At 31.4% G+C, this 25,676-nt stretch overlaps 3 protein-coding genes across 4 annotated transcripts; 1 reads left to right on the top strand and 2 right to left on the bottom strand.

The window, feature by feature from the left end:
- Nucleotides 1–219: 219 nt before the first annotated feature.
- Nucleotides 220–11,064, bottom strand: LOC126843267 (NPC intracellular cholesterol transporter 1-like). Its single transcript, XM_050580675.1, has 21 exons — nt 10,868–11,064; nt 9,078–9,237; nt 5,987–6,175; nt 5,669–5,825; nt 5,043–5,169; nt 4,789–4,972; nt 4,615–4,725; nt 4,333–4,550; nt 4,162–4,260; nt 3,893–4,095; nt 3,630–3,830; nt 3,288–3,576; nt 2,917–3,219; nt 2,640–2,858; nt 2,398–2,561; nt 2,066–2,321; nt 1,515–1,693; nt 1,210–1,441; nt 1,033–1,146; nt 810–972; nt 220–727 (listed from the first exon to the last, which is right to left on the bottom strand). The coding sequence occupies exons 1-21, from the start codon at nt 10,940–10,942 to the stop codon at nt 549–551; spliced, it is 3,822 nt and encodes a 1,273-aa protein (XP_050436632.1). The 5' UTR covers nt 10,943–11,064; the 3' UTR covers nt 220–548.
- An 8,697-nt stretch (nt 11,065–19,761) lies between these two features.
- LOC126843335 (mitochondrial folate transporter/carrier) lies at nt 19,762–23,629 on the bottom strand. 2 transcript variants are annotated; one of them, XM_050580777.1, is made up of 7 exons: nt 23,337–23,629; nt 22,741–22,928; nt 21,900–22,050; nt 21,592–21,838; nt 21,282–21,395; nt 21,074–21,219; nt 19,762–20,018 (listed from the first exon to the last, which is right to left on the bottom strand). In XM_050580777.1, exons 1-7 carry the CDS (start codon nt 23,417–23,419, stop codon nt 19,877–19,879), a joined length of 1,071 nt encoding a protein of 356 aa, XP_050436734.1. In that variant the 5' UTR covers nt 23,420–23,629; the 3' UTR covers nt 19,762–19,876. The 2 variants fall into 2 exon arrangements, with proteins under 2 accessions (XP_050436734.1, XP_050436735.1); XM_050580778.1 differs by having other exon boundaries at nt 19,763–20,018; nt 23,306–23,628.
- A 1,428-nt stretch (nt 23,630–25,057) lies between these two features.
- Nucleotides 25,058–25,595, top strand: LOC126842895 (small lysine-rich protein 1). Its single transcript, XM_050580110.1, has one exon. It carries the CDS (start codon nt 25,244–25,246, stop codon nt 25,517–25,519), a length of 276 nt encoding a protein of 91 aa, XP_050436067.1. The 5' UTR covers nt 25,058–25,243; the 3' UTR covers nt 25,520–25,595.
- The last annotated feature ends 81 nt before the right edge of the window (nt 25,596–25,676 follow it).

Below are 25,676 nucleotides of genomic sequence, written 5' to 3'. Positions count from 1 at the left end.
TAGTTTTGTTAACTAAAAATAAATAAATATTGTAAACTAAAAATTTTATTCAGTCAGTTTTCATTTAGTTAACAAAATGTAAAATGAGGCCAACTGTAAAAAGTGTTTGGTTGTCCCTGATACAGTTTGTAGGTTTAACGACATTTTTATTTAGTGTATTATAAACAGGTATCTTTCATGAAACTGTTTGGTTGACATAGGAAATTTAAAATCATACAATGTACATCAGCATAGTCTTTTATTAGATACACTGACTAAGTCTCACATATTGAAAGAATAACAATAATAACACAAATTAACATCTTATACGACTAAAAATAGTACCGTTTTTGTATACATAAATAAAATCTTATTATAACGTATTGTAACACTAGGAAGTAAAAATAATTTATAGAAATAGTATACTTAGGAATTATATTATTTAAGGAAACAATCGATAAGAAAGGCAGTGAAGAAAAAAATGTATACCCAACATCCAACCCGACCCAACCCAAACCGAAACCGACTAGATTCTAACTTAAACCTGTAGAGATCGAGACGACCAGTGATCAACACTGTTGACCGTCATCAACGTTTGTGTCACTTGTCGTTTGGTTTACCCCGTTCTTCGGTGTTATGTGGCACTCTTCTATCAGCTGAAGTGAATGTCCTGTGGCGTCTTTGGATTTATTATCAACATCAACCCATAGAGAGTTTTGACCAAGATTTGAATTCGTTTTGGGTGTGCCTGAAATATTTCAATAATAATTACTAGTCATCAATACTGTTAGAGTTCTTGCGAGAGAGGATGAAACACAAAGTATCCATACCACTGTAACTCAACAACACCGGCAAGAAAACTAAGCCGTGTAAAGCAGCTATGATGACAATGCTCATGTACATCCGATAATAGAATATTTTAAACACCGGCGTGTTGGCAAACCCTAGCACAGCAAGTCCGGCGAATTTGGTCAACATGATTCCGGAAAAAACCTACAACATTAAACATGTAATTCTACCGATGATGATAGTACAATGATCCGGTGAACTCACGGAACTCCCGACGTTGACGCATGAATTGTTAGCCCTCTCGACAGGACACGGAATATCCGACTTGGCATAATGGAAAATGATGTGACCGCAAAATTCCACCATAATACCTATGGACTGTAAAAACAAAAATCTCAATACTATTAGCTAACACACCAAAACCGTATCGGTTAAACTCACCATAACCAAGTTGACCAGCGATACCGCATTGAGTGATATATCCCAATAGTGCATGACGGCCAGCAAGTCTATCGTTATCATTGTACTCACCAACAACAGAGTGACGGCCGATTTGTGGTCAAATTTAGTCAATACCCACACGACGAGCGTCACTATTGCTAAGGACAACCCTATATTTTGAATACAAACGTGCCACATATTCAAATACTGTTCGTAGAAAATGTAGAATACACTGAAATATAATTTTCGAAAATTGACGATTAATCTACATTGATTGCTACCATTGCTCGATGTTTAGACAATACCTGTAAGGATATACGGTTACCGTGGAGTTCGGTTTCTTCTCCCTAATCGTATTAGTCATGTTATTCGCTATGGATTTTGCAGATCGCAATGACTCAAAGAAATCTTCAGAAGTCTTCAGTACCGAATGAAACGTCATGAAATAACTAGCACCCACCGTATCGTTATAGATAGAAACAGCCTGAAACAATTTGAGTATTTTTAGATGAATTAAAAAAAATAGATGGAAGACGCGGTTAAAGGTAAGAATGACAATCAAATGCAGGTGGATGAAATGTAAAAAAAAATGACACAGTTTTTGTGTAATAAAGCCAGTTAAGCTAAAGAAAAAGGTTGTGAAAGGTTGCAGACGGTTGTGAGACTAGTCATGTTATGCGGCTCGGAATATTGGGCAATGGATAAGAACTTTAAACGAAAAATGGTGAACGTAAGAAATGACTAGAATAGATAAAAATAAATTAATAAATAAGATGCTTTGGTGTGAAAGAAGAACAAGCCAGCTCAAAAAGAGAATCGATTGAGGTGGTTTGGGCACGTTATCTTAAACACTCACATCGCTGTAAGCGGCATGACCAGCTTTCGAACACTGTTTATCTGGATTGTCTTGAAGGAAAAATGGTAAAAACTTGGTAAAACTTTCGCCGTCCGGACGATCCTGGCTATTTTTACTAATCGTACAACTCTCACATGCACTATCTGTGTGAGGACAAAAACTTGAGTTAGCCGAATAGTACTTGCAACAATTCGGCAAGTTTGACCAATCAAAGTAGTCATCAATCCAAGAAGTAGACGGCCTATTAATGTATGTCCTGTTACAATTTATAATTACAATTAGTAAGCAATTACTTCAAAACAAATTCTTTAGGACTGAGAAAGGAAACTTACGATTTGGGTGATTTGGCTGCTCTGTATATTTGATTGGGCACTGAATACGGATCACAGTTTCTACCACCGCAGAGAAGATTTTGATCTTGCTCGTTGGTCATGTTAAGTCCCTCTGTGACGACAAAATAAACTGGAGGTCCGGTCGACAAATATTGTTTCATAAACTATTTATTTTTTAACAAATAATACAGAAATGTCAGTTAATATTTTTTTTAGCTATAACTGAAACGTGATGTATTTACTTGAAAGTATTTGAGCACATACGAGTCTTCAGTCATGGTCAACTCGATATCCAAGCCTATGTTGATTTTTGGAATAGCAGTGATGCTCGTGCAGAACCAAGCACTGAACACTAGTATAATCATTGGCCGTACGTAACTCTTCAATAAAACTGGAACGTACCGCTTTTGGAATATTTCACGGACGAAATTATTGCTGTTTTTGACTTTTTTTTTTGATTTCTAAAACGAAACGGTTAACAATCATTGTGACAAAACCTGGTGATTCGTGAGTACTTACTTTTTTCGCATCGAGTGCTAGAAGACCAACAAAAAATGTGATTTGTAGAATGAAGTTCATCATCAAGGACATGGCAGCGTACAGAGCAAATGCTTTGACGGCAGGCATTTCAGACAACCCACCGATTAAAAAGCAAGCGGACTCGGAAGCCGTTGTAATCAAAATCGACGGCCCAGTTTTTCTCAGTACTCTGCCTATATAATCGGGAATGTCTTCGTTTTCTTTCATTTTCATTTGCTGATAAGTTTGAATCATCAGGAATATATTGTCGACGCCCACAGCGAGGACGATGAAAGGTATTACCTGTTCATGGAATTTGTTTATTTTTAATAATATTATATGATACCATGGTGGGTTAGTGCGGTTGTTACCTCGAGTATGATTAAAGATAGCGGAACTCCGATCAAACCATAGAATCCAACAGAGCATATAATAGATGCGATGACTAAGACCACGCCGAAAAAGCCCAACAAGGATTTGGACTGACCCAGAGCCAGAACAATGTACAATAACATCACTATGTAACTGATAGCTATAGTTGATACATCCGATCGGGATTCCCGGTCCAATTCGTCTTCTATCGCCCGTTCTGAAAAATAGGCTACTTCCATGTAGGGCGGTTTGGATTCTTCGGTCCAGTTCTTCATAAACTGTAAAAACCTATTCAACGTTCAATTAACTAATTGCAGCAAACACTTTGGCAGATCGGTTACTTTTGTTCCCAGAGCAGAACGTCCTTCAACATCGATTTATCGTTGTGATTGTTGAGCACGAACGTTAGCAACAAGGCGGTAGATTTTTGGAAAGGGGATTTTTTAGATATAGCCTCGTTGGAGTCGGAAAACCCTCCTAGCGCGGCCGTCGGATCAATCGGGCCACCGTAGGGAGCCAAACACGAAGGGTTGTAAGGATTTCTGCGAATACAAAAATCGTTAATTAATCCTAGAGCAATTAAGCTGACTCGTCAAATGCCTACTGAAAACACGTCATAAATTTGTCCAAGTATGTATATTTCGTCCCATCTTTATTCGGAGACACGCGATCCATTTTATATTCCTTATTCCCGAAATAACCCCAAACACTCTGTACGACACAGTCGGACACTTTGGGCGGGCCGGTGAATTTTGACGTTAACGGCGCGAAACAAACTTTGTTCAGCCCATTGTCAGGACTTCCGAGCTAATCATTAGTAAAAATGTAAACATTATGACGCAACAACTGCTGGCTATAATTAACGTCACTCACAGCTTCGATTTGTCCTTGTAACTTTCTCACGGCCCCCAAAAATGTCCGATTGAAAACTGGTCCGAATTCGACGTATCCATTGGAAGAATTATAGTGAATCTAAGACCGAATTCTTTTAATTAGTTTTGGCTACACCTTAATAAACAGCTAGCAGCTTTGCAATCAACTTACGTTATCGATGCCATTCGGGACGATTATCACTTGTTGAGTACGGAAGAACGGCTTGAAATTCTGATTAAAGTACTCGCGTTCTTGGCGGCATTGGCTTTTTGTTGATGACCACAACTCAACGGGATCCGTGGTGATTTTTACGAAGTGGATACCGTGACTCATCGTGGTGATCAAACACACCCCAAACATAAACGACATCCAAGGTCTTTCGGCACAAACTAAACATTTTTTTATTTTAGCATTGCATAACGCCACTCGCTAAAGGCATTTTGAATGTCTTACACTTTCCAATGTTATAGAACGCATTTTCCATTTTGCTCCGCTTAAATTTCTTTAGTTGTCCGAGAAATGAATACGTTTGCTCTTCGGTCTTTAATTCACTCTTGCGGCTACCTGAAAACGGTCGCAAGATTACATTTTAATACCGTTTCAGGGTACGTATGACAAAATGTTTACGTTTCAAACGTTGAAAGCAACAGTAGATGAAAAAGGTTATTGTAATAACGCAAAACAAAATTGCCGACAGAAAGGTTAGAATATCAATGCCAGCCACAGTGAGCGGTTCCTCGGGTTCTATATAGTCGTCCGGTACGGGACAACTTTCTTCGCAATCCATGCAACTACAAGCGGTAGTTTTATTCTACGAAACGAAGTAAAACATGCATCATTATAGAAAGCTAAAATGCATACGAAACGCTCTTGGTTCTTACGTCGAAAGGTTGGTTACATGGTGTAACTGGTGCTCGCAATCCTTGAGACGCACCCTTGCGCTGCATAACTGGTATGTACTTAATGATAAAAGCCAAGTACGGATTGTCCCCCATAAACTTAAACCATCTAAACAAAAACATTATGATAAGTAGTTAGCTTCAATCCAGTGGGGAAGAGTGTCTTAATGTACAAGGCGGCAATGTGTTTGCGCTCACTATCGCCGGTTTGGTATTCGGTCATGTGGTTCTGTTTGCTGGCCGTGAACATTTCTAGTAAAAAAAAAACCGTCATTCCCCCCCCCCTGGGTCGTCCTATCTCGGATAGTGGATCTGCCAGAAAACCTCATCTCTTTCATTGTTCAAACGAATAATATCAACGTAAGCGAAGTCGTAATTTGGTGGAGATTAGCTGGGATTAACAGCCCTGGTATTGAAGCCACAAACAACACTAAGATTGTTTGTGTAAAGTTGTTATATTAAAATAATACCCCCTTATAGGAGGGGAAGTTAAAAGCAAGAAAGGGGCTTTATATATTTTCTGTGCTTAAGCACGCTACCGTTTTTATAGTAAAATTGCACGAATTTTCGAAAAATCTGTAATATAAGTGTCAAACGGCTTAACTCACTTTTGTGCGTTACATCCTACCGCTCCGGAACATATAACGTCCATGGCCAGTTCACCGGTGGCCGGGTTCGACACCGACTTGCACGAGTCGTAGACCCCTTGCATGTACGTGTCGGATATGTAAAAATCCAATTCTTGTATGGCCTCTTTTCCCGATTCTGAAATAAGATAATCTCGTGTATAAACGTCAGCACATTATCGGGACCGAGGAAACACTACAGCCTGATTACATTATAAAATTTGAATTGTACATTATAGTGATTTATTATACGATTGTGCGTTATGGAAATTTAATTGTAATCTTATTATCATAACCAACCCGACAATTTCGTTTTGGTGACGTTCATGAAACTGCTCTGGATCGGCGAACACACCATCTCGCAGACATACCTCCCAAATGTTCGCATACACGATGGGCATCTGGTCAAAAAGTTTGCAGCCTGTACGATGTTTGTAGCGACCGTTTTCAGTTGGTCGGCACCGCAACAAGTGCTCAACGTACCATTTTCTAAAAGGATATTATAAATCAACAACAGCTCGATGAATGTTTTATTATACTATACGCGTGACTAAACGCATTTCTGAAATAGTTCCTAACGTGAAAACCAACGCTGGGTGACCCAAGTTTTGTTGCAAGCTATAATAGTTTAAATTAAAGACTTTAAACTTATCTAGTAACTTTTAAAAGTGTGCTCAATTTAAGGAGTAACAAGTTTTTTACAAAATAATTTTAATAAATTGATTGAGCAACAAACGTTATGAAAATTATATCCATATTATTTGCAGTCTGTTCATATAGCTAAATATAGTTTCAAAAGTAAAAACCATTACATTTTTTTAAATTAAAAAAAACACTTATATAGCGTTTTAAAACTTTTACTACTTTTTTTTAGAAACTTAAAAATTTACTAATATACAGTGTAGGGTTAATGACCTTCGGATAACATGCAACACTATTCCACTTATAATTGAATTTACCTACAAAATATTTTTATTAATTACAATGAAATATTTATTATCATAAATTAATATCAATAATTTATGTGAACAAAAATTTTACTTAATTTTTCCTAAGAAGTAACCAATGGAAAACAGTTTTATAAGGAAAATATCCGAACAAAATTTACATAAATATTATATGCATCAATCAATTTGATATAAAAATAATTTACTAATATCAAATCTCGTGAAAATTGTAAAAAAGACAGAATTATGAAAACGACCTCTGGGTTCAACAAAATTTTGTTTTTTAAACATTGAGTTTTTAGGGATTTTTCCCCTTTTTTCTCGGGAACTTGACATGCTAGAAAAATTTCAAAGGCAGTTTTAGGTTCGCCATAGGAATTTAGGAACTTTTGAACAAAACTCAAAAATATTAAGAGTTTACCAATTATATTGTTTATCACTAATACTACGTTGACATAAGGTCACATTATCCAATATACGGGTCAACGTTCGTCATCGCATAACATTCTTAACGCTAACGTATATTAATATATTGCAGGTGCATGTACCTCAATAGGATAGATGTTTAGCTATACTTCAAACGATTACTGACTAGTTATAATCTATTCGATCGTTACTTACATAAATGTTAGTTATAGATTATTATCTACATAAAATAAAAATGTAGTGGTTTCGACAATGACGAGGGTTTATAACCGGATGACTAATAATAAAGCTATTAAAATTTATCTAGAAAAAACTTAGCAACTTATGGTTATTTATAATAAAGAAATTAATATTTTAGTATATTATGTACTATTATAATTAAATTAAGAATCATTTTTATATGATTATAAAAAGTAGTACAAACTATAATATATAATTTCATATGCGAGCACATTATATTAGCTTGCATTAGATACAACAAGTATTGTTTCCTGAACCTTGAACTTGAAAATAATAATTCCTAATTTGTAATGTTACAAAAGATAATTTTTTTTTTTTAATAACAACAACGACAAAGAAACTCCTGGCAATGTGAGATGAAGCTATCATATAATTAGTATTACTATCAAACTAGTACCAATTGTTTTTTGACTACTTCAAGGCTACCCCAAAAGGGGTTCCTGCATTTGACTAACGGTCATTGTTGTTAAAAAGAACCGATGAATTTATCTACAAGAGTACAGACTATCATAAAAAAACAAGTTATTATGAAACGATTAAATGACTACAGAAACTGGTTTTAAGCTAGTTATTAAACAAACTCAATGTATCTAATAAATAATTATATAATACATAAATACGTTAGAAACTGTGTTGATTTGTGGCCAACGGGCTTCGGTCATAACCGTTATAAATTGTTGACGTCACAATTAATAATCAAACAGTTATACATTCAATGATAGTCTACAGACTTTGTTATGCCCTCGAATAAACGACACGCAAATTCTACTTGCTAAGTTATAATTTCAAAGTGAAAAAAAATTTCCTATTAATTTTAGCCTAAGATAAACCATAATTTTTAAAGTATAATTAGGCCAATCTTGAATAAATTAAGTATTTCAATTTACGAAAAACAATAACAACCTTTTTATAGTAAAATAAAACTTTTAATAAGTAGACAAATATGTCCTCGTCCTAGAATATTTCGATAAAGCAAAAAATGTAATTAAGTAATGTATTAAAAAATGGAAAATAGTTTTTGATGTACTCGTGTAAATGTAATATTATATTTTTGTAAAATATGTATATATTGTTTTATATCAAATTGGTACCTAGTTATACAGCATTTAATTAAAATATAATAAGGTGTAAAAATGTAATAATTGTATTTTACCTAACTAACTTTTATCGGGTTGATTTTTTTTAAATAAATGAAAAGTTATATTTGTTTGGTACATGCTTGATTAGGAGGTCGTTGTCTTAACAAATATTGTAAACTTCGAGTGCAAATACAAGAATTCTTTTCAACTAATAACCTAACTTTACTAAGCTTAATACTTCTTTATACAATCTAGTATTACAAAACCATAATTATCTTTAATGTCCCGATTCCGGCACATAATAACAAATGTTAGCACCAACTACTTCAACGCCGTCTTATGTGTATAATCTGTAGGTATTGTAATGACAGTTAAAAAAATAACCAAACCTTAATTCATATTGTGCAATTGAAATCATTTCTTAAAGATAAACCATTTTGATAACATTGATAAATATTCACTAATATACTAATTATGAAGCATTTTTAACGTATTGAAAGCAAACTAGAAAATGATTCTACATAATATATTTCAGCGAGTTATTAATATAGAATCCCAATATTTACTACTAATATTTAATATCTACTACTCATATAAATAATCGTAAATGCAAAATTTCAAATATTAATTTTTTAAAAGACTCGTAGTGATGTTTTCAAAGATATACAGGTTTCTACATATAGTATCCAAGAAACTAACCGTCCGTGTTATCCTTTAAAAAATCCGGACACCATGTTTGAAGTACTTCCAACGATTGTGTATCGGTCAACGGTTTTGGAGGTCCATCGTAACGACAGTTTAAAGGCAATTCACCAATATAATCGCATTCGCCATACCAAACACACGTACTTTCAAGAGCCTAAAATAACATAAAACACATTTTATTGTATCTCAAAAAGGTTTATATTCAGGAGTACATTTTTTTTTATATTGTCAAACATTGTTAGTTTTGTATTATCAATGTGGTATTAATTATTATTGTTATTGTTAGTATGTTGTTAACTATGTAATAACACTAATTAGATGTATACATATTATAACAGATACACTCATACACCGATACACGGTGCAACGCCAACTTATCAGTTGAAAATATTTCAAATATGTAAACATACAAGAATTTACGAATTTTTTTCAATATTTCCGTATTGAAAATTTTTTATTAGTTTAAATCAACAACTGTGTTATCGATTTTCTGCAACAAGTTTTGATTGGATGATTATGCATTGGACTTAACAACGCTTTATTACATTCAAATTTGTATTTTAAAAATGCACAATAGATCCAATATGAACACCTAATACTGTTTCATCAAATGGCCACTTTGAAAAAAAAATAATTCATTTAACACATTATTCTTTGTTAATAAGAGACAAACACTTTTTTTAAATTCCCCCCAAAAAATTTTTTTTAAAACATATTCAGTTCTCTGTTCTAGGAAACGATAGTCATTTGATTGACAGTGCAGTTTTTAAACTTTGTAGAGCGCAAATCATTTTCGTTTGCAAACTCTGCATAAAATAAATCACATGTCTCACTTAACAATATCGATTTTGTAAACACGGTTCAATAATATAATAACCATATAATGCTTGACCGTTTTTTTTTTATTGAACACTTTGATTGCCAGATTTGTTTTGTTTATTTAGGCGATAATAGATAATAATTATTAATTATTGAATTGTCATTCAAAATAAAAATCATTAATTATGCATTTACCATATATATAAACTATATTTATATAATTATAAATATATTATAAATTTTAATTTGTTATTAAATTGTAATGTTGATTAGTGCAAAATGCATTCTATATGTTTATACATATTGTAAGCAAATTCAGTCACTTTAAAAACTCTTAAAGCTCCATCACAATTTCTGTAAAAATTAAAAACGGTATTTGGGAACTACACTCGATTGGTTGCTGGCAGTTTTTGAGAGCCTAACGAAGTTTAGAAGCCCCTCTCCCTTCTAGTTGTACCAATGGGCTCAACTTTAAATCGCTATCAAAAGCATAGATGAAACAAAACAAAAATCTAAATTATCGTTTCCTTTTTGTAGTATATTTCGTGCTTAAAACAATTTTATAACAGCATACTATTTATTAAGATGTTCCATACAAACGAATTTTCTAAAAACCAGCAAGTCTTCAATACATTATTTAGGTTTACTTTTCTCTAGTTGCCCGTTAGCAAGCTATTTGAATCAAATCGATTTTTATTTTATTTTAAGGGATGAATGCTTTCTAAATATAGCTGCTATAATTAAATATTAACTCGCGATCAAGTTTTAAATCAAATAATAATGTACTTTTCCGTTAAATGACTTGGTGATCATTTTGTGGTACTACTAATATGAACGATAACGTCTAACGTCACATCATGCTACATGTTATTATTATTATTATCACTGACATGTGTTAGTCACCAAAGACATTCCACAGAGTAATATAAAAATTATCATGTGTTTGACGATTGGGTTCTACTTACCAAACTCGAAGCGAAATAGTTACAAAATATTGATAGCACTATGATTACCGGCGACATGGCGTAACTCGTCGCCATATTATTAGTTTTATGATTTTCTTAAGTACGCTCACACATTACACCTCAAGACCAAAGACAGCCAACCGGTGTTTACGGAATCGGCACTATGAATGAAGAGAACCGGTCTACATGGATCGAAACTTGAGTACACTGTGCACAATATGTATAGACTATAGTGGTTTTTTATCGTGTGTACGCTATTGTGTCGCCATCTCGAAGAAAACCCTTGTCTGCTAAGTATATACCGTTTTAAACCTCGACTTCACACCACCTCTGTTGACTTCACATAGTTACCATCCAATGCATTTTAGAAGAATCTGCATTGCTTCAGCACGGCCGCCTTAATCTGCTCGGCCACCCCGCTCCACAAAGACTGATTAAATTCTTACTTAAAAGGACTTAGATTTTTTCATACTACCTAGTCAACCAATTTTGTTTTTTCCATTTTAAACCGTTCAGGATTTTACTTATGTGGAAAATATTTTATACACATCTTAAATCCACTGGTTATTTTTTATTTCGATCAAACAGGTGTATACTAGTAGAGAAATGAATACTTAAACCCTTAACAATAAAAATAATACACTCTATGCGTATACATATTTGGGCAACAATGTTGTCATCTTTAGCGCTAACGATAGACAGGAGTATACTGCCCTCCTAAGCAAAAGTGCCGTAACTTGATAAAAAAAATTATAAATACCCGATTAAACCAAGTAAAAAAGAATTTTACACATTTCCTGTTTCTCGTTTTTTTCTTGTTACCGTCTTTTTTTTTAGTAAGACAGTATAATATTATGAATGTAAACGCACTAGATAAAAACCATGGTGATTTCTTAATATTAAACGATTCTCTCAGCATACTCAACAGTATATTTAAGTAAGACAATCATATAGACATAATAAGTACCTTTTATAATCATTGAGTTTCATTATAAACATATTTTTATACATTTTAAGTCGATATCTAAAACTATGGTTTACCCATAAAATGACTAGACATTAAGGTTATACACAAACAAAGCTGCCATTCAACTCCTTGACAACTCGCAAGACATCAGGCGGCTTAAACCATTTGCCTTAGTCTAATTAAATGAAGAATGGGGTTACTTCACAGAAAGCTGATCCTCGCATGTTTTTTTATGTATAAATATACTTTCGTATGTATTTATTGTATAATATATTCCTTTTGATATGTATTTATGAAAATTTTTAATCGTTTAAATAAAAACTTTCAACAATATGAAACAAATAAGGATACCCAATAAAATGTATGTTGTAGATTTATTGTTTATTATGAATAGGGGTTCTTAATAATTAAATTCTCTCAGAGAGTGTATCTTTTAAGTCTAGAACAATTTTGGATTGAATACTAGACAATTGTGGAATGTTGTGAAATTTAATAATTTAAGAATACCTTGAAGGTTAAATAAAAAGTATTTAAGGCATTATTTAATTCATTAAAACTAAAAACTTTTTTTATAATTAAATTGTGTGAAAACGCGCCGTTTCAACTATCATAAGCGAAATAATTAACATATAATACGGGAATAAATTAACAAATTATAGCTATTGTCTTAGAATGCGATATTATTAAAAAACAATAACTTCTTAGTTTATTCATTTTAATACGCTACAATATACTTACACAATATAATTTAATAGGCTACAATATACTTGGGCGAATTGTAATTACTATATACGCCACAACGCATTTTATAATTGAGGACATTGTAAATTGTTTTGACTTATGTTGATTGAAACTGGTTCAAATAACAAATTAAACCACTTTACAAAGTAGCGCGTTTACAATTATTTTCTTCTAAGGGGTGATATGCAACAAAAAACTTCCCCCTGGCTCCCTTGTGTAAATCTTGCCTTTATAGTCCGGTCGAGAAAAAGTGAACCATGATTTTTCTTTAACGTCCCTGGATTGAGAGCGGTCTGTTTTTTTTTTTACGTTTTAGAATGATTAAAATCCTGACATAATTACCTACTTGGGATGGTCCGATTTCCTCTTTTCTAGGTTATCGTGGGAATCGATTTTTGGTATTTAAATTAAAATTGTGTTTAAATTTTATTTCAATTTCTCAAATTTTTAGTATTCACTTCCTTGTCCTTTTTAAGTAAATAAAACAGTTATTCAAAAATCGACTTCCGCAATAACCTGGAATAAAGGCCGATGTGCTCAAATATTTTTACAGAATTAAAATCTGATCATATTAATTAAGCATAATTTTGTCAGGCTTTTAGGTTGGGCAAAATTGGTTTCTTGTACAACCAAAATGCCTTTCACTCATAGAATACTAATTAACATGTTAAAACTAATACGCCGAAGCTTATACAAATTAACCTGAAAATAAATTGATGTAGTCGAAATTTAAGACACTTTATATTTAAATATTGCCTACATACAATTTCTTAAAAATCGTCCACTTTCAATTATAACAGTTTGCTTTTTTCAAGATTCAATTGGACAAATGTATTTTGTTCATAAAGTTCAAAAAGCGTGTTCGATAGGTGAAAAAAACCATTTACGTTGTTATACTTGCATTATTTATTATTCAAATATAATACTTTAAGATATTATAATAAAATGTTATTATTTATCTATTTAACAAATAGATCATTAATGTTATATTCATACAAATTAAAGCTCTTAGGGGTGATAAATTATCCTGATCGCCCCTGTAAACATGCCACTGACTTTACCTATAAATTAATTGCTTAAAGAAAAATATTCTTGACCTTATACTCGGTTTAAAATAAGAAGCGACCTCGGCGGCTATCTGAATACCACGTAAAAAACCGGTTTTCAGGTAGCCGCCGAAATTGCTTCTTATTTTGAACAGAGTATAGTGTAAAATAATTTTCTCATAATTCATAAAATTCTAGTTAATGGATAGGTAACTGAAAATAGACAAACGTGAGAAAAGTCAATTCGTTTTGACCTTTGTGGTCAAATGATATTTATAGATTGACTGAATAAATAAAATAGTTTTGTTAACCGAGAATTTGAAGATAAGTATATTATATTTGCCTTTTCCGTTGTCAATATATACCTATTTTAAATAAATAATTTATAAAGCAATTAGTACATTATTTCATATAAGGTGCTAGCACACTATTACGTTTATGTAACAAAGTAAATAATAGGTATAATAAAGGTGGTATAATAAATAAGATAAGCTGGTGGTTAAGATTTGGTATTTTTATATAAAAACAGACAAGTGTTATTTGAAGTATTTTTATTCTGAACAGTAAAATCACTAAAAAAAACACTTCGATGTGAATTTGTTGATGGTAAAAATTGTCAATATTCAGGCAATACATTTAGTTATAATCATCATTATATTTTTGGAGCATCCTCAAAAACATTATAACTACAAATTCACTAGTTTTACCATAAGTTTGATGTTTAATACTTAAATCCATAACTACGCATATAAAGCAAAATAAAAAAGTTTCTACCTTTTCTGTGGTACTGTTTATTTCATTAGTTTTTGACTGCAAGTAGGTAATTTTTCGGAAAATATAATGTGTATTTTTACCATTTTTACAGTGTGTATTACAAGGGAAATCGGGTCTTCGGTGTACGATATCCGCTCTATATACTGTACATACATATTACATAATATGAAGAAATTGGTGCAGCATGGTCTACGCATTAGCTTTTAAATTTGCTAGATACTATTTAAATTCTTCTTACTTGTAAACGATTCAAATGTTGCCATACCATCAATACAAGTCAGCAAACAAACATTAGAAACACTACAGTAAGTTATTCATACATATATTCAAATATATTCGTAATATTTCAAGGCTACTGAATACAAGAGCTTGGGGGTAAGCGTAGTTGTACTTAAACGTGTTTTTCAAATACTATTGTTTATTTGTTTATTATCTCCTGTTCACATAAAATAAAGAACATAAATGACAGGGATATTTGAAGTGCCTAGAAACTCTATATTTTGTTAATAATAAATACAGTTCTACTTAGTTTCACCGTTAAAAGTCATTCGAGTAGTTCTTCGATTTTCGAGCCAATTAGGTTAATTTAAGGTCTGGCGCTAACCCCTTTGAAATATAGAATTACACCAATTAAGATTGCTACGGAAGTTAATAATATGCGATGCTTAGAACAATACATTTTACTGCTTAAAAAAGAATAAAATATGGTCTGTTTTTTTGAAATTTCCGTAATAGTACAAGTTATTGTGAATGACAATTATAATAGGGAGTAAATTGATATTGATATAGTCAATAATTCAATTGCGTAATATGTCTTTATGAACAAACTCAAGTAATAAGTATGTAGTCAATAACTAATACAAATATTTGTTTAAAAAAAAAAATTATTTATTTAAAAAAATCACAATTAAACTTGTCATTGAAAACTATTTTCGATGCCTCGTAAATAATCTTTCCTGCTTCTTTGACTGTAATCGCCAAGAACTGAGCAAGTCGATTCACACGTAGCTACTGGATTTTCTTCTAATTGACCGCGATTTTGGCTTCAAGTTTAGAAACATCAGGAACGTCATTATGATCTATACGTTTAACTTTTTCATCGTTGGAAAATGGAAATGGCCTGTATATTAAACACGCCACCACATGCTATATTCGGCCTCTTTAAATTTTAATATAATTTGATGACATTTTTAAAATAAAGTGAAATAAAATTTTATTTAAAAAATCAACATTTTATCGTTATAATATATTGCTTACTTTTAATCATGCGGATACAAGAGGGGGGGGGGCTATGGGGACTGAAGCCCCTCCCACTTAAGCCTTAGGTACCTACTTGAAACATTTTAAAGATTAGACGTAAAAAAGACATGCAAATCGACATGCCCACCGAATAAGGCAGTAACCCACTTTTATACCAATTTTTTTTTCTTCAATTTGGTGTTACTGTTTTTCAAAGGATGTAATTGATGTTATTGACAATATTAGAGAAAATTCTCTATCCAGGTTTGAAACATATTTTAAAAATTCTTCTGGTATGGCAGCTCTTGTTGGTGAGGAAATAAGAATACCTCGTTTATGTGGCCGTCAAACAACACGAAGTAATATTCAAACTTCAGATCCAATGGTATGGTATAGAAAAACTATTTTTTTTACCTTTTATTGACCATTTGATTTCCCAACTAAAATCAAGATTCAATGAAAAGCTTAGCGAAGCAATGCTTTTAGAAGGATTGATGGCAACATACTTGATTTGATAAATATGATTAATCGAATATTATTAAAGCTGCAATGATATATAGTGAAGATTGGTCGGGTCGAAAAACGAATATACAATCAAAAATATCAATTTTGAAGAATAAATGGCGCAATATTCAAACTATGAAACCAGATACGGTGATTGAAACTTTAAAACACTGTTATGAATTTTTCCCTATTATCAAAACATTATTACATGTATTTTCTACCATACCAGTTACCACAGCTAAAGCTGAAAGAAGATTCTCGTCATTAAGACGTTTAAAAAATTATTTGAGGTCAACCATGGAGATCAGGAGCGTTTAAATGACTTAGCTGTTTTAATCATTCATTATAAAATACTAATATTGATGAAGTTATTAATATATTTTCAAGATCATCTAAAAGGATTAAGACGGAGGATTAGTCAATTTAATTTGTTAAGTTTATTTAAGTTTGTTTTTATTATAATTAGCATTATTAAATAAACTATTATAATATGCATAAATGTTGAATATTTTATTCACTATAAAAACTTAAACTTAATGCTTTTATGTACTTGAAGTAAATTTTGTCATCTAGCCCCCCCCCCTTATTTTATTCCTAGATCCGTGCCTGCTTTTAATTGCCGTCAATTAATTACTATCTATTGATAGTATTACGTGAATATTGTTTTATATCAAGTTGAAGCAAATATTATTCTACCTGAATATTATATTACTATTGTTTGGAATTATAAAATCCCGAGTACCAAGCAAAATTATCTTTATTTTCCGTTTATATAACATTAGTGGTTGCGTAACTCACCTTCAACCTGTTAACACATACTGTTGGTATTATTTAAATCGTTTTGTTTTACCATCGAGCTGATATGTCTGTGATTTAGTGTATTGAAATCTGAAAACATTGATCATATTCAAATTAATATAAAATATACCCACATATTTAAATCGATGACGGGTCGAGCAGTTTCTTTGGAATGGATATTTATACATTTGTTTTGTACGGCTTCACATTGTTTTATCTACTGTAGTTTTGTTAACAATATCTATATTTTATGCAAACCGTCTCGCTGGTATATCCAGTCACCGTGTTCACTGTTCATGATTATCCACTATCTCTTGAGACCACACAGGAAAATTTGTTAGTTTAATTTATTTATAAAACGATTTTATTCAGTTCCATAAAGAATACGTCTCGTTTACTACATACATCAATCAATACATTCGATGCCTCTAAAATGACAAACGCAATAGTTTATTGGACACAATTTTTCCCTTCGTTAAAATATATATGGTTAAGAGGACGTCATACCTATTACCCCATATTTATTAAGGAGTTTGGTATAGGCCATTTTTGAAAAATCATAATTTTTAGGTTAAACTGTGATGTGTAATTATAAGTTCAGTAATTAGGACTCTTTTTTTGGTTAATTTTGTTTTCGGCATATCACAACATCCTTGTCAGCGATTTAAAAAAAATGTTTTCAACTAAACATAGCTACGCATATTCTACATTATTGGCTAAATACTAAATAATAATCTTAGAAACTTTTTTTTTTACATATTTAATATAATGAGAACTTTACCAAGGTTGTCTCGTCGGTTTTTTTTGTATTATTAACGCAACATAATGTAATTTTTTTTGGATAATACAAATACATAGCAGACTACTGCTACGGGGGAGTGTGAAGAAATCGTGGGAAGTTTTCAATTTTGAAAACTAAAAAAAAAAAATAAGAATTAATTTCTAGAGTGCCAACTTTTTGTCACAGCACCTTGTTTTTTCAACTATTTGGACTTTTGTAATTAAAGTTTTATCTAGTTAAACGCGATTCTCAAATATAACAACTCGATTTTGAATTGCGCACAATATGTTAAAATGTTTGCCGATTATAGGATGATGACCCGTTTGTGCATATAGCTATCTTATATTTTTATTCCAGGTTCGATCTTTTGTGCCTACAATATAATCGACCGGGGGTGTCCGTTTTTCGCCAAAATAACCCTCGACCTCGATCATCATGTCTGTTTTCCGGCAAATTAAATTAAAATTTGGTAATTAAAATGTTTGAAGAATCCCTGGACCTATACAAGTGCGTTGGATATAGACGATATATTCTAACGAGTTCCTAATTATATTTTGTAAAAATGTTAGCCATAGCTATGTACTAATAAAAATCCTTATTTGAATTTATTAAGTGATAGTTCTCTGCATAATTATTGTAAAATAAGCACACCATTTTTAAACTGCCTGTCCATGACATTATAACTATGTCAACAGAAAGTCGTTGAGCGTTTTAAAGGACGAAGGTATATTGTATTATAAATTTAATATGAGTAATGTTTTAAAGCTGTAACACGGTCAATTATTTATTTTTACATGGGAGTGTTATGTATACCTGGAATGTGCGCAAACAACTAAATTTAACTGAAAATAGGGCTTCGTTGTTCACAATTTTCAGTTAAGTTTCTGCTATTTGTCCCTTCTCACGACTGACAGTTAGCAAATGTAAATTAAATTAATTTATATTGCATAATATAAATGTATATTAAAAAATTCATTTGTTGCTCAAAATTTGAGAATTTTTCAATTTTTTTCTCTAAGCTGCGAAAATTTACATGAAATGTGTGAGTTTTCTCAATAAAACGCTTAGAAAAACAAAAAAAGGGTGAAAACTCATAGAAAGGTCGAAAAAATATCTTATTTTTACACATAGTTATTTCAACTATTTAGATTACTGTGGTCTTTTTTACCAGTTTTCAACTTTCCTATGAATTTTCTCCAAGTGCTTACCCCAAATTAACCCTTTCCATCCCCCCCTCAAATGACGCCACTTACCACATCGCTTGCGCAGTATCTGCAACAATTATAGTGTTTCACCGTTTTCCGGTCAGGACACGTCATGTTTAATTAACACAAAAACATTAATCTCATGTGATCGACGATCACTGATCGTATTACTAGAGTTAGATTGTCATATACACAGACACTAAACAAGGTTCTAACATTCCAGTCAAAACTCACTGTTAAAATTGTCGGTCTTTGTAATAACACGTACAAACGGTTAAAACCGTTTTGTAAATCAAAATAGTATTCCGATTTATCATAAAAACGTCTTTTGGGGGAAGACAATTTATAATAAGACCCATTTTGTTACTTGTGTTATTTAAATATTTTCAATCATAAAGTATGTTTGTACAAACAAATTAAAACCAGTATACCTAATAAGCGTAACAATAAAATATTTTCTAATAATTGTTTCATAATATTATTTATTATATATTAATTTTTAAATGACGATTTTAGATTTATTATATCACACAAGATGTTCAAAATAATATTTCAATACATACCCAAATTGTGGGCAGTTGACCGTACTAAATGTTTTCATTGTAGGTGTAAAGCGAAAAAAAAATTACTATTAAAGTTGAGCCTACAGCTCACTTAATAGTAGTAATACTCTTGCCCATACAAAATTCTAGCCAGTATAAATCAAACTGTTAAATGTAAACACACTTTAAAAAAAATAATAATAATTTAACCATTTTCTATTTATACATTAATATAATAACAAATACAAACTTAAGTATTTTGACTATTATATTCAGTCTACAAATTTACCAAAAACGTATCACTAGAAAAATATAAGTACAAGTAAAAATTAAGTATGTATGATACGTTTTAAATTTAAAAACAATAACAACTTTAATTTACTACATGAACATGAAATTAATTTTTGTAAAATCAACATTTAATAGTCTGTTGATTCAATCTTATCAAGTATCTGGACACATTTTCATACGTAAGAATTGTAATGACTGAAGCTGGTACTACTCTTAAAAGACTTGGTGTTAATCCCTTATAAAATCCTTGCCATCCTTCAAATCTGAAAAAATAGATATTGGTTGAACTTTTATTATAGTTCTTCTGTTTTTTTTTCCAACTTCTTACCAATTTGTAGAAACATAACTGGCTGCACCGCAACACACTGTTAAATGACATGTTAAAACAAACTACAACTTTATGTTCATTATTATTATTATTATTATAACGCAATAACTTATTGTTTATTATTTACAACATACATGTTCACTGTATATAATTTAAGAAGATAAGGTACTATACATACAAAAAAATTATTTCCAATGAAAAACATTTTTTCTTCAACCATACTTATATAGGAACAAAAAATTAATCAATTCTAGTTTATTTTAACTGCAATTATCAGTGTATCACGACGACAAAAAAATATTCATAAGCTAACTAAACAAAGAACCTACAATTTTTTAAACATAGTTAGGATATTTAAAAGACACGTCTCAATTTTATCACTTAAACCTCCATAGATACCACCCAAGATCAATTGGGCGATATCAACCAAGTAGCAAGATTCATGTTTTAAAAACAAAATAATTGAAAAACAAAGAAATATAACATATATTACATCACTTCTCTAAATACATAAATAACTATGAGAAAATATTGTCATAGTATAATTATTGTGTCTACAATAGGAATAGTCTAATAGGGGACAATTGTTGATCAATAGGTCATAATTTTATTAAAAGTTATCATAACCAAATCGAACTAGCACAGTATCGTCTATGAACAACTTAAATGTAGTAATCAAACTTGTTTAAGTATTAATTACATTTTATTTAATGTGATCTATTGCATTAAGTATAAAAAGTAAATTATTTATTTTCAATTAAACAAAATATATAAATATATTATTTTTAATTATAATGAAAATAAAAAAAAATACTAGAAATTTTAAAATAAGATGACTGAAATTTTATTTTTTTTACTTAAAGGTTTAATTTAATTTTATATTAGGTATTGGTGAACTTTTCATAAATTAACAAAACAAGACAAATATTTGGAAGCACGTGTAATAAATATGGCGATAATCCTTTATAGAATCCACCAGCACCTTCGTACCTCCAAGTTTGTGTAATACAATGCCAAGTGCCTCTATATTCACGATGTTGATCTTGTAGTCTTGCTCGTATAACTTGATATGGATAAGTTAGACCTGCAGCGATTAGTTTTGAGAAAGCAGCAAACACTATGTATTCCGATGTTTCCTATAAGAAATCAGAAATATTAATTACAAAATTCTTAAAATATAAAAAAAATCTCTACTAACCAATTTAGCATCAATGGGGAGTCTCCTGTACTCGTTGTAATAAGTCTTCATCTCTTCATATGTCATGAACTGCAGAGCACCATGTGATACGCCTAACATTCCCGGAACAAACCCCTGAAATAAGTTACATAACAACCATCTACTTTACTGTGACAACAATGTACATATAAAGTAAGTAATAAACAGTCTGTTCAAAAAGAGTGCATAAAACAGAAACTAAGCGTAATGAAGACGGATTTTTCATTTAGTCTAAAAGTTCAGGACTTGAAATGTGCCGGTAAATATAAAGTTATGAAATAGTAGTAAATACCTTGTAAAGACCTCGCACACCCTCGGCACCATAGATCTTCCGAAAGGCATCCCACATCCCACTATAACCTTTGTTAGGGTCATTGGGTCGGTCAAACTGCAAGCACAATCTTGTCTTCACTACCCACACTGGATTGGTCATAATCAAAGTAAGGACTCCGGCTTCCGCAGCAGCTGTCATATGAAGTGCTGGGCCCAAGGGCTTCTTAGTATTGTCCCCTTGAATCCAAGCTTTAATTGAGTTGTAACTAAAAGCACATTTTTCATTAGTATGTTAATCCATTACATTGTTATTTTATTTACACTTACAATAAGAAATAAAATCCCCACGCGCTTCCAGATCCCCATACATTTGGTGTCACTCCTTTGTAAAGTCCTTTGATTCCTTCTTGTCTAAATATTGTAGTGACAGCATTTCCTAATCCAGCATAACTTGGTATGGCATTCCTACCATCATTTACTACAAAGTAAAAACAAATCAAAATCAGTAATAGTATAAATTAACTGTTGGCACAAGCTTTTTTTAGTGAAAATAAGTGAAGGGCACAGGGGAAGGACGGTAGTACTCACATTATGAAAAAAAAATGTTTTCAAATAGTTTTTATAATTTATGTCAATAGATTGCTTAAATTAATACATTTTTTATTAGAATAGCATTTAATGTGATTTTTTTGTTCTTATGTAAGAGGGAGAGGAATTCACAAACTTTGTTTTTGCTATACTTTAAAATGTTCATAATGTGACTACTACCGTGTTTCCCCTGTGCCCAAAGTATTTTGAAATTTTAAATTGGAAATCCACAAACTGCTCTAGTTTAATAGTGATAGCCTTATGGAATTATTGTTGCTCAAGTACTCAAGTATAATTGTAATTCGGCCATAATTTCCAAAAGCAATTGCCATTACAAACACAGTGACTTTTTCTTTCACGTGATCTCCTTTTTATAATGATTTTACAAATTATACATTTAATTTAAAAAATAATTTATTATTTCGCATATTATGCAGATTTCTGACTTTAAATTTGAAATCCGTGTAAAAATCGACATAATTTGGCAACAAAAAAATGTTTTAAAAGAAAACCCAGTAGTTAAGTAAATTGTTTCAAATTAGTAACACATAATAGATTTTTGTGTCAAACACAAAGGTACCTGCAAAACGTATTTTCAGCAAGTCTAATGGATGAAGCACGAGTGTTGATGCAACTCCTCCAGTGAAGCCAGCCACCATATGTTCGAGTTTGACGTGTTCAAACATTGATTTTGCCACAGGAGGTGTATTGGGTAACGGTTTTGTTGGTGTTCCCATGTCTGGTATACGATTAACTGCCGTCGCTGTTCTAGAGCCAAGAACGTTCATGGTCACTCCAGTGAATGGCCAAAACTTTTTTTATATTACAAGCTCACGTTGTCGACACCAAAATACGTGTGTTCAGTTTATGATTAAATAATATAATATATAAATAAATGTATTTAAGAATAATTATATTTTACAATGTTATGCAAAATATATAAAAAAAAAATATAATTTTGTACGTATGACAGGAGGAAAATAATAAAAATTGGGTGAAATGTCAAAAACAGTAAATAGCTGTTGTCAAGGCGAAGGATCGTTATTACAAGTGGGTTAATTGAACTGTTAGAATAGCGGTCATGAAATAGGAATTGGTAAATATTTATAAATATCTCTTAGGCAGGTAGGTAATTAAACACTAACTTATATTATTTATAAATATATATTATATCACATATGAATTTCGACATGTTGCGGAGGACTGCTGGGTCCGGCGCGGGTGGCAAATATTGTCGTCGACGGCGGTAACGAGTGCATGTCCTACCGTCCAAAGAAACATTCCGGCCTGAACGTTGACGCACTCATTATGTTTTTTGATTTGCAACCAGTGTACTCGAACGAACAAAAGAAACCCGACAAACGGCGGTGTAAATTGGTCGGCCGACAGCACTAATATCGAGTTTAATTGAGGAGTCACCAAATTAATCGAGGGAACAATAGAGAAGAGAAATGTAGAAGAAATGATTTCGTCAGATTATTTTTATCACAAGGCCAACGACAGTGTGGCCACACTAGTCGACCTAAAATTATTGGCCGACACCAGATAGCTGGCAACAATGCTTTTGTCAGGATCGGAGCAGAACGCGGCAACGGGCGTAGGTACAAAATATAATTGGTAATCGTTGTTGAATAATATTAATACTAATATCATAACATTGTGTATTTTTGTAATTGTATTTTGTAACATTTGCTCGAGGACGTAGGAAAATACCTATGTCAAATGCAATAATTATTCTCGAAATGCCAATGTTAACACAATTATGCTATTGTGTAAAAGAGAGTCGGGAGGTGAACCATAAGCCCCTTAGATGCTACTCTCCCAATTGATTGGTCATGTTGTTTTTCTAAATGTAACTAGTAAATCTAAATAATTTGAATATTATCATCAATCATGCAGTACTTATAAATCGTACATCAACAAAAAATAACAGTATAAATTCTTAACCTATGCCTAGCACTAAAAAAATGTAGTAATAATGATTCGATTTGTACCGAACACATATACCTAATATAAAAATTATATGATTATTTTTCGTATAATCTGTGTAGTGTGAACAATGTTGGACATCAACTAGTTAAAGAAATGATAAGTTTATTTATTTTTTAGTTAGCCTAAAGTTAATATTACATTTAAATGTTTAAAATTTGTATTTTTTGTTTCTATTAACTTTTAACTTGAGGCTATGTATAAAATGTAGATATCTTAACTCATCGAATTAATTTATATCATTAATTTGCCCACCTATGCCTAGATAGCATACATACTATGTATAAATTCACTTTGGAAATCTAATCATAACTAAATCTAATTTACAAATTTTTTAACTCTATTTTTCTTTATTATTATTTTAAATATGCATAGTAAACTTGATATATTTTTATATTACAAACCATAAAAAATGGTACTGGTAGAAATATATTTTGAATTTTACTTGAACGACTGCACAAATTAATTTTTTCACTTATAAAATATAATGTTCATTATTGGAGTACACGAAATTATTATATCATGACGTTAGGTATTATCTAATTAATGTCTTAACATTTTGTATTTTTAAAACTGTTAATTTGCAAAAGTATTCCACGGTAAATCGAAATTAAGTTGTCAAGTGGACACTGAACAAAAAATGTAAATATAATTTAACATAGATCCCTATTGTAAAAGTTAAACCATTTCGCCCAAAGCTTAGCAAAACTTTCGAGGCCTTTAATAGGGCGGGCGAGTGCTTTAAAAAATGAATACAAAATTAGTCAAAAACTATTCTATCCCGTTCAATTACTTTAAGAGTACAGGTTTCAATAATTGACAATTATCTGTAGTTACATAAAAAATCTTTATATAATTTATAACGTGTTCTATTAGTATATATTCCTGTATTATTGGCATAGCAACATTGATAAAATATTAATACTTTTGTTATCATTACACTCACAGACTTGGCAAAACTTGATAGTCATCGATTACTTTTTTTACAAAAGTTCACTTTACTTCTTTCTCGGCAATTATACGTACATTTATTTTATTTGAATTTTTATTTTTGTAAGGTGAACATTTAGTTTAGGTATTATGCTAAGGAAATAATGAGTAAACAAGGAAGTGATAAAAAGAGTGACGTTAAAACATCTAATGCAAAAGATGAAAAAAAACCTAAGAAACCAGCAGTGACAGCAACAGTAAAAACTCGAAAGGAAGGTAAGAAATCAAGAAACTTGGTAGACGTATTCAACGAGTGCGCTATGGACAATGCTTATCATACATGCCATAATGTGCAAGATTTGCTGAGATGCCGAGGCTTTCCTTGGCCACAAACACAGAAGAAAAAAAAGAAGAAAAAAGGAGGCAAGAAAGGAAAATAATTATTCAATAACTGTGTAAATGCAATAAAAATATGTTATTGACTTTTTGTAATAAAAAAATATACATTACGTTTATGTTCACATATCACTTTTTCCTAGAAAAAAAAAATATAATAATAAAAATATGCAGTATGACATAATTTATAAGTTGTTATGC

The sequence above is a fragment of the Adelges cooleyi genome, unplaced genomic scaffold, assembly GCF_023614345.1.
Source record: "Adelges cooleyi isolate 19-005CV unplaced genomic scaffold, UGA_ACOO_1.1 ACOO_flye_CR_arks_rails_tigmint_CR_PRNA_574, whole genome shotgun sequence".
Classification (NCBI taxonomy): Eukaryota; Metazoa; Arthropoda; class Insecta; order Hemiptera; family Adelgidae; genus Adelges; species Adelges cooleyi.
Note: the sequence above shows the minus strand (reverse complement) of the source record. Positions and strands in the feature narration are given on the sequence as shown.

Excerpts from the sequence above, each read along its gene's own strand:
- LOC126843267 (XM_050580675.1), bottom strand. The coding sequence starts at position 10,942 with ATGGCGACGAGTTACGCCATGTCGCCGGTAATCATAGTGCTATCAATA. Across the intron at positions 9,238-10,867 it reads ACTATTTCGCTTCGAGTTTG|GCTCTTGAAAGTACGTGTGT; the intron begins GTAAGTAGAACC and ends ATGTTATTTTAG. Across the intron at positions 1,147-1,209 it reads CGCTGGTCAACTTGGTTATG|TCCATAGGTATTATGGTGGA; the intron begins GTGAGTTTAACC and ends TTGTTTTTACAG.
- LOC126843335 (XM_050580777.1), bottom strand. The coding sequence starts at position 23,419 with ATGCACTCGTTACCGCCGTCGACGACAATATTTGCCACCCGCGCCGGA. Across the intron at positions 22,051-22,740 it reads GCTGAAAATACGTTTTGCAG|TAAATGATGGTAGGAATGCC; the intron begins GTACCTTTGTGT and ends TTTACTTTGTAG. Across the intron at positions 21,220-21,281 it reads TCCCCATTGATGCTAAATTG|GAAACATCGGAATACATAGT; the intron begins GTTAGTAGAGAT and ends GATTTCTTATAG.
- LOC126842895 (XM_050580110.1), top strand. The coding sequence starts at position 25,244 with ATGAGTAAACAAGGAAGTGATAAAAAGAGTGACGTTAAAACATCTAAT.